Source organism: Gaeumannomyces tritici (genome assembly GCF_000145635.1).
Source record: "Gaeumannomyces tritici R3-111a-1 unplaced genomic scaffold supercont2.1, whole genome shotgun sequence".
NCBI lineage: Eukaryota > Fungi > Ascomycota > Sordariomycetes > Magnaporthales > Magnaporthaceae > Gaeumannomyces > Gaeumannomyces tritici.
The window spans coordinates 1,556,342-1,565,135 of record NW_008804545.1 but is presented as its reverse complement, the minus strand read 5'-3'; the positions used below and the strand labels follow the sequence as shown (position 1 = coordinate 1,565,135).

At 58.0% G+C, this 8,794-nt stretch overlaps 2 protein-coding genes across 2 annotated transcripts; both read left to right on the top strand.

Annotated features, from left to right (window-relative positions):
- Positions 1 to 2,225: 2,225 nt before the first annotated feature.
- GGTG_00488 (hypothetical protein) lies at positions 2,226 to 3,886 on the top strand (the record flags this gene model as incomplete). Its single annotated transcript, XM_009218235.1, has 5 exons — positions 2,226 to 2,712; positions 2,866 to 3,057; positions 3,250 to 3,300; positions 3,568 to 3,654; positions 3,845 to 3,886. The coding sequence occupies exons 2-5, from the start codon at positions 2,872 to 2,874 to the stop codon at positions 3,884 to 3,886; spliced, it is 366 nt and encodes a 121-aa protein (XP_009216499.1). The 5' UTR covers positions 2,226 to 2,712; positions 2,866 to 2,871.
- Positions 3,887 to 8,196: 4,310 nt separating this feature from the next.
- GGTG_00487 (hypothetical protein) lies at positions 8,197 to 8,762 on the top strand (the record flags this gene model as incomplete). Its single annotated transcript, XM_009218234.1, has 2 exons — positions 8,197 to 8,286; positions 8,673 to 8,762. The coding sequence occupies 2 exons, from the start codon at positions 8,197 to 8,199 to the stop codon at positions 8,760 to 8,762; spliced, it is 180 nt and encodes a 59-aa protein (XP_009216498.1).
- Between the last annotated feature and the right edge of the window lie 32 nt (positions 8,763 to 8,794).

Below are 8,794 nucleotides of genomic sequence, written 5' to 3'. Positions count from 1 at the left end.
AGCAAAAGAAAAAAAAAAGCCGTTGGGGATGGAGTCGGGGAGAATCAGGAGGCGTCCCACAAAACAGTTGTAAGCGACAACGGCACGAGGGCTCGTCTCGGGACGCAATCTCTCGACGCAGGCTTTGGACACCAATTTGCCATTTCCCAACCAACAGCCAGAAAACGGGTCGTCTTTTCTTTTTGGCGACATACTAGTCTCCTCCCCCGATGAACGACGGCAAGAAGTGCGGTGCGGTCTTGTCCACTGCCGACAAGCCTCCCCGAGCTACTGTGCTGCATACGTAAGCCCTGCTGCGAGCGTCTCGACAAAGTATCATCCGTGTCCTGACGCTATAATACGGTTTTTCTAGAAGCCGACGACGCCCCCCCGAACGGCAGGCGAGGGAGGGTCCACATGGTCACAAGGTTGGGCCCAGGCGGACGGCACTTGGGGAAAGGAGTGCGAGCGCCTCCCGTGCACCCATCAGATGGCGAAGTCGACGAGTCGTGTGCTGTTCGTGAACGGAGCTTCTTTTTTTTTTGCCTTTTTTTTTGCCTTTTTTTTGCCATGGGCCGATGGCCGACGCGAGCGGCTTTGTTTTTTGCCAAAGAGATGGCCATCCGTCCCAGGTTGGATGTGCCGGGGGTGGTGGGACGGTAGCGAGCGGCCATAAACCCTGCGCCTCGCTTGTTTCTGCTCTTTCAGGGACTATTGCCGATGTGCGTGTGGATGGGGGGGGGGCGTGAAGGGGGTTCTACCTACCTACCTAGCCGCATGCGCCAGAGGTATTGCCGTATGGGCCCGGATCCGACCACGGGTCAGATCACATTCCCGAACGAGTATGTCGTAAAGACTTTATTCGACGCGCAGGGTGGGCCCCCGGGCGGCCCCGCATTCAAGGGGTGACGAAATCAGATGGAAATGCGACAATGGAGGGGTGTGGGAGTGCAGGGGTTTTTTTTCGACACAGATTCTGAAGTTATTCGCAACTTGCTAGCGCCCCTCCTTGCTCCTTGCCGACCCGATGCCGCCAGGGACCCCCCTCCCTCGCCTCGTGCCATCGCCGACCGGCCGATTTCCGCATACGGCGGCATTGTTCTCGTTTTGATTTTTGCCTCTCTGTTTGTTGTTACAGCAGCGAGGGTCCTGGCTAGGTTTTACCCAGTTGTCCCCACCATATCGACCCTATCATCTTCACATTGCCCGTGGGGGTGTGTGCCTTGCTCATCTTTCTGTTCGCCGACCTGCTAGCGTTGTACCCCGACCTGAAGGGCCCCACCCAGACCATGTACCCCTCCCCCAACAGAGCAAATGCCGAGCCACAGACAGGGGGCGGGAAGCTGATGTTGACCGCATGCAACTCCTGCTCGCCCCACACAAGTCAGCCAGAAGAAGGGCGGTTTTCAGAGCTGCGCGCGCCCATCTAACGGCCCTGAAATACCGCAGGATCAGCCATGCTTGCCGGGGCGGGCTGGCTGGTCATTGCCATCAATGGAAAATAGAAGAGAGAAAAAAAAAATACTAACGCCGTGGAATCAAAATGGATCGCCTCGAGCCAGATGGGCCGGCCAGGATCCCATCGCCAAAGTCCCCGCCGCCACCACCGCCGCCGCCATCCCATGGATGGGGCAGCGGCTCGGCGATAGCGTTGACAGGCCCTGAGTCGGCTCATCGGCGAATTTCCTCTTTCGCGCGTTGGCTCATTTCACAGCGGGGTGTCCCCATTGGGGAGGGGGGGGGGGGGGGGGGCTCCCCCGTCTCCCAAGGAAGCAAGGGGCTTGGAGAATGGAGGGAGAAAAGAAAACCAGCGGCGATTTTTTAGCTTGTGTGTTATTTTTAGATCTCCGACATCATCGCGCGGTGGGCGTTCAATATATGGGTGCCGTGCAGTAAAGCTCTGGATGTGTGAGCTGATTCCTTTCGGGTTCGAAGCCCTGGCTTCCGTCGCCGTGGCTCGGCGCACAGGGGATGAAGCGTAGGCATGCATGGGCTGGCTCGATCAGGGAGGGGAGGCGTCACCGGTTTTGGTCACCTTTTTGAAGTTTTTGTGTGCCAACAAACGCTCGCATACAGCATCAGACGAGATTGCTTGCTCTCTGTGGGGCTCTTCTTTTTCTTGTTCAACTCATTGCTTGGCTGTTCTTCTCGCTCTGCCCATCCTGGCCGAGGGACGTGAAGATCTGGGGTAATTCGCATGTGAAGACAACAGACGACATGCCCATTTCCCCCTTTATGTGATCAGCGAGGCGGCGGCGGCGGCGGCGGCGGCGACAACGCTATTCTGGACACAGCCGGCAAGATTGTTTGTGTCGCACGAAAAAAAGGAATAAACGGCAGAGGGGGCCGGCCACGCCGCACCAGGCGCGTCTGGCTAGCCTTCTAGATCGTCCCAGTCTCGGTGCGTCAGGTCGGACTCCCTGGCCCGACGGAGGTGGTCCCCTTGGCGCCGGCGCCATGTCCGCCCACCCCCTGTCGGCAGTCTGCCGGATCTCTAGCTGTGTGTGTGTGTGTGTCTTTGTGACCCCCGAACATTGTCCTTTATTTTTATGGCGGTGATAAGGCTGGCGCACAAGAGAAGCCGCTTAGGGCGAACGCGCCATCCCGGCAATATCGAACTAGGGCAACATTAGCCTGTTTTCCCGAAACCTGGCCCTGCGGTTTGCTTGACGATCACAGCAAGGAAACAAATGAGAGAGAGGGAAAAGCAAGCACGATGGAAACAGCTATCAGGTACGTAGGGCCGCGAAAGCCGCGGATGGCGTTGACGCTATTGGCTCCGAAACGAGGAGCCCAAGCATCATGATTCCACTTTGGTGATTTTCACATTTGTATACGTCACTCAGAAATAGCATCTCCAGTTTAACAACTGCCCAAGGGATACAGATCTTGATGCGCCACACGCCCAGTGATATCGCATCGGTCGATATGCCGAGACACGGTGCCGCTATGACCTGCTGTTGTCAGCTATCGCCCGGGCTCCAACAGCCATCCCACCTGCCATCTAGTAAGCTCCGTCTCGGTTACGGCGCAAGAATCTATGCCCCACGCACCAACGGCACACAAGCAGGTAGGTGGGTAAGCAGGCAAAGGTTGGCAGCAAATACCGGCTCTACTGCACAGTCCTTTCGGCCGACCCAGGTGGGGGGTAAGATGGTGATCAATATCTCAGTTGCGCATCTCGGCTGCCCACCTCGGCCCTTGCTAAGAGATTACAGCTTGAAAGGAGGCCCTGGGCGGCCGTTGTACACGCCAATGTTTAAATCCCAGTGCCGTCCCTGCCGGGGGCCCGCAGTCAGACTTCTGGCAAGCGAGAGTGCGGTACGTGGGGACTTCGTGGCGGTGGTGGCCGTGCGGGCGTGCTTGCTTGGCATCGCCCCTCGGCTTAATAACACCGGTGAGTTATTTTGTGCGGGGGCCGTTTAACCCGCGTTTTCAAAAAGACAAGAGAAAAGAAGAAAAAAACCACAACGGATACGCAGACATTATCCCTCATGAAGCGACCCAGTCAGTTTGCGCCGGGTCCGGACGGATACGGTGCCGTCGGCCTTCTAGCGGCCGTGCTAACTAACAAAACACCCTCGCTAGCTGAGCGGGCCCCAGTCTTCGCTTTCTAAACGACCGGCTGGCCGGGGAGTGGACGGCAACTGCTGCATCCCACGTACGACATCAATGGTGCGTCGATGGCATCACGAGCAATGGGGACGGACACGCCGACCGCGACGGCAGCAGCGAAAGATGGACGCAATCAGAAAAAAAAGGCTTGAGCACAACGAACTATATGTACGACGTGTTAATATCCGAGCGTCGAGTAAGAAGGCTCAGCTAAGCCTATAAATAGGGGCCCGATGCAACCGCACGGCAGCTTTGGTTGCAGAAGCCGGGAGGCCGGGGGGTGGATGGCTAGGCAGACATCAATTGCTATCGACGCTAGCACCTGCAGCAACAGGTCGTTGCAGCGCTGAAGTGGTTGCGGTGCGACCAAGGCCGGACATCCCTTTTGTGCTACGTGTGCTCTTCTCAAGGAGGGTGGGTATCAAGGTGCAGACGGGACTCATCTACCGAGCAGCAGGCAGGTGATGGGTACGTCTACAGTCTACACAGTAGGGTTTGGGGCGGAGAGACCACGCAGGCAGCCCTGCGCCAATAAAACCTGCCTACCTTCCCAACCCGGACCTGACGTCGTATCCGGCCGTAGGCTCGACGACGGGTGGCCTCGGCGGGGACCCATATCCAACCTGTTGGTGCCAAGCCTTGGTCGCCCGGGAGGGGCATAATAATTGGTAAGACCTGACCAAGTTTTGTCGTGGGGTGTAGTCGAGAGCCGACATGTCGGGAGATGCACTGCACAGACTGGCTGACCCGTCACAGGGTCTCGGCGAGGTCAGGAGATGGATGGACGGGGTCAGGACCAGACAGACAGATGGATGGGATGGATGGGATGGGATGGCAAGGACAGCGTGTTGGCAGCGAACCGACGCGGGGGGCATGCGCGTCCGAGATGGGGCCGATGCACTGGACCATGTACATAGGTAGGTACCTACTTTGCTACATACTTCGCTTCGCGGGCCAACATGCATACCGAAAGCAGGCTTTTCTCCTGTCCTTCAGCCAAAAGTCCACATGCGCAACAACGGAGGCTTGGCCGTGAAGCCGTCCGTCGGGGAGGGGGCAAGCCAGGGCAAACATGCGACTCGGGAATTCTCCCGGTTTCGCTTCTGCAGTGGCCAGGTTGCTAGCTGATCATGGTCGGGCGCAGGATGCAACGGCAGCGCAACCAACGCGCACACACACACACACACACACACACACAGCACACAGCCCGACGTCGATGGGAAACGAGGCGGGAGGGGTCAGCGTCGGTGTGCGGGATTTGGTCGCCGTCGGTAGGTCTGGGCGGCTTTGGTATGGCGCGCGGTGAGGAAGCCTGTTCCGGGAGGTTGCGCCGTGAACGACCCTCCAAGGACTCCTCCCAAAGGGAACAGGACAGGACAACCTCCAGACAAGTACAACCTTCAGACACCGTGGGTCGGGTCTATCGGTCGCTGTCGGTGCCGGCCTTCGGGTTGAACAGCCGAAAGCCGTTTTGATCTGCCAGCCGCCGCCCGATTGGGGGGAAAACCATTTGCCGAAAATTTCCCGTCCCTGGTTGCATCGGCGAATCCAAAGAACTGGACGTGCCTGCCATTCGCTGACGGTTGACGGGTCCAGCCCCAAGGCCCTGCAGCCAACAAATCTGCAGCAGGCACGACTTGGCCCCATCCCCGTTCCTTCCGATCCTTCCAATCTTGCCCCGTGCGTGCCTGCCGCCATCATCGCGGCAGTGTCAATTGCCAGGCGATAATATGCCGGCCAAGTCCATGCCCATTGCTCGCGTGCCTCCAGAGGGAGGTAGTTGGCACCTCAGGTGGGTACCTCAGGTAGCCATCTCAGCCAGAGATAGACTCCCCAACCGCAGCAGCCCACCACCAGCCCGACAAAGCGCTGCAAAGGGCCAAGCGAGGCGGCATCATCCTTCAGGTCATTTCTCGGCGAAACGGTGGTGTGTGGCCATTGTCACAGTCCCGGTCGGATTCGACAACCGCCCACACGGACTTGCAGCGTCCTAGCGCCCTGGGGGAAAACAAAAAGAAAAAAAAGGAGCAGTGGCCCTGCGATAACCTTTATCGTGGTTCGTCTCCGTGTGCCACGAGGCCGCGGCATGTCACGACCCCGGCAGCCCATTCGGTTCGGTCAATATTTCTCGTCTACTAAGGGCATGGCTTTTTTTTTTTTTTTTTTTTCGCTCGCCGTCCAGGGGGCTGCGGCACCATCCGCCGCCATCGCCCAGCACCCACGCCACCTAGCGAGCCTGACGTGGGTTGTAGTGGCCAGTAGTGCTGTCGGTCGCAGCACCAACGGTCCAGCTTTGTGGGTCGTGCTTCAGGACAGCCCCCTTTTTGCTGATCTCGTTTGGGGGAAAAAAGTGTCGTCAAACCTCACTGTCGGTATTGCAACCCTTGGCGGATGGAACCCTACGGATATTCTCGAGGGTGGGCCGCCTGGTTTTGCCGACCACCCACACCTCTTTTTTGCAGCTGCGAGCCACCACAGCACCACAGCACCACCGCACCATAGTCATCCCATCATTAGCCGGCATCCCCCCTTGTTCCCACGGGTCGGGATCACCAGTGCGAAGTGCCGCGCGCGTCGCCAGGGGTCCTAGGTAGGTATCCTGCCAAGCCGGTTTTGCCATGTCCTGTCCATGGCCCGAAATGAGGAAACCACCGAAGCTCGCCCACCCTCCTCCCTTTGCCGTCGCCTGCCTCCTCGCACGCCCCCAGGGAAGCAGGCCCTGAGAAGCCGAGGGCGACAGCGCCTTGCCCGCCGCCCCCCTGGAAGCCCCAGCCTGGGCAATGTGCTCTGAGGGTTGGTGGCCCTGCCCAGGTGTGGTAGGTACCCAGGTGTGGTGCCCAGGTGTGGTACCCCTGGCTGGGAAAAACACCACGGCCCCGCGCCGCCCTTGCGCGTGTCGGCGTCAGGATTCCCCAAAGCGACACTTTTGCAACCCTCCCCACCCTGGCTGAGACGGAAGCCACATGGCAGTAGGGTGGCATCTGTCAACCGAGCAAGCAACGCATCAGCCGCTTTTTTGTTTGTTCCTTGCTCGCGATTCAACAGCCCCCCCGCGTGCCCTGTTTTGTGCCAAGTTGTATTGCGAGCATCTCTTCTTTCTCCCCGGACATCTTGCTCCCACGTCGTTTTTCTCGTCTCTCGAAACACCACACAACGCCCGTGCCTCTGTCCATCCGCTCGTCACTCCAGGGGGGTTCCTGCCCCTCTAGTTGACGGTAGTTCATTTGTGATAGGTAGGCGATCCCATTGCCGTGGCGCGCCATGTCCCACGGTGGCAACAGCGGTATTGGCGCACATCGCTTCGAGAGCTTGACGGGGGGGGAAGCCACTCATCTCACCCTTGGCGTTGCCCCTACGGAGGGGGCGCTGGAGAAGAACAACAGAGCCGGCAGCCATGAAAAGACGTGATGCCCAAAAAAAAAAAAAAAAAACATGTGCCTGGGCATGGTACATTTTCCCACCCCCGTCTCCCGGTCCCTCCGACTGCGACGTGCTCCCCGTTCACTCCACTCTCTCCACCTCAACCGGGGAACATGATTGGTCAGTTTACGAGAAGCAAGGAAGCGGCCTGAGCAAATTGTCCCCCTGCTGCGGCTCATTGCAAGTGAGGGTCCGGCCTACTGGGCAAAATGGTTCCCCCCAAAGTTCTGTGTGGTGCTCAGGGCGCCAGAAGGCCTCCTCCTCCCCCCTGAGGGCGAGAACGGCCCCGTCCGTCATCGGTTTTTCCCCCCGTCGACAGCCGGGGGTTAATGTGGGCCGGTGGTCTATTTTGCACAGTATCCTCTTTCACTTCCCAATTCAGCATCTGGCCGGTTGGCTGTTTTGCCCAGGGTAGCTCCCAGCGGGACGGGGGCGTGCATGTTCCCCTCTGCGATGCCGTATCGCCGTGTTTGCCGTATCTGTTGACCTCCCATTCCTTGCCCCCCCCGGACCGCGCGCGTCTGTGTGAAAGGGGCCTCGCGAGGTCGGTGCGTGCCTTGACGTCGAGATTGCAACGGAACGCCTGCTATCGGGAGGTCGGTAGATGGGTGAAGGTACCTTACCCGTGCTACCTACAACATACAGTGCCCGCCCACATTTTACCTACCCAACTAGGTATACAGAGCGAACGAACGAAAGATCGATATGCAGGCCCTGCATGTGTAAGTTCTTCCCCCCCCTCCTGCCCCGTCGGATACAAGGGAAGGCTTCCGGGCTCGTCCAATCATGTGGCGCTCCCGTCAAACCTCCCCGATGATCTGATTGCTCCTGGGCCGCCGGACCCTCTAGCGGTCCGAGGGTCGATATGCAGATCCGGTATTGTTATTCTGGAGACATGATGTCTTGTGAAGGGCTTGTATACGGGGTATAGTAGTCGTAGGTAGTACCTGTCTGGATTTGTGAAATGGGGGTGTGTGCATATCTCTATGCTGGCGACTGCCCACCTACCAGGTAGCCAACTCCATCATCCCCTGTTGGCCATCTGGTAAAAGCCCATGTCTCTGTGGAAAGACTCTTCTTGCCCCTGCCGCCGCCCCCCACGAGCCGCAACTCCGAACGAGGAGAGAGAGAGGGGTTGTTTGGGAGGGGGAGAGAGAGACACTGTGGCTGCGCTGTGCCGCCATGGCGAACAGCAGCGGCGTCGAGAACTGCTTCTCTCCCCCTGTCGCCGCCTTCTTCCTCAAGGGGCTGACGCAAGCCCCTCGCAGTCCTGTTCGCTCCTCTAGCTTATTGGCCCACAAAGGGTAAAAAAAAAAAAAAAAAAAGGACGTCCTTGCTGCTGCTGTTGTTGCTGCTGCTGCTAGCACCTGTTTGATGTGCCGCTCTCTGTCGCCCACCGGTCTTTGCTCGTGTCATTGTCGTGCTCAAGGGGGGGTTCAGGGGTAAGTGCGAGAGCTGTTTGGTGTCAGCTAGTGGTGGTGGATGATTAGCTCCGATTGACTTTCCAAGTTACCCTGTTTGGTTCGCGAGGGTTTGCTTGTCGAGATTTTCTCCTAATTCATTGTTCCCCGAACGCGGTTTAGATATTTTGATATAGGTCCTAGAGTGATTTAACTTTTCTTAGCCTCGCTTTGACAGTAGCTAACTCGATGAGACAGATCTCGCACAAGCTGCAAGTGCCAAGGACAAATGTCTCTTTTAACTCGGGCCACTACAAAGCTAAGAACAACAAAGCTACAGATGTCTAGATTCATCAGATAAAAGAAACACACATGTAAAA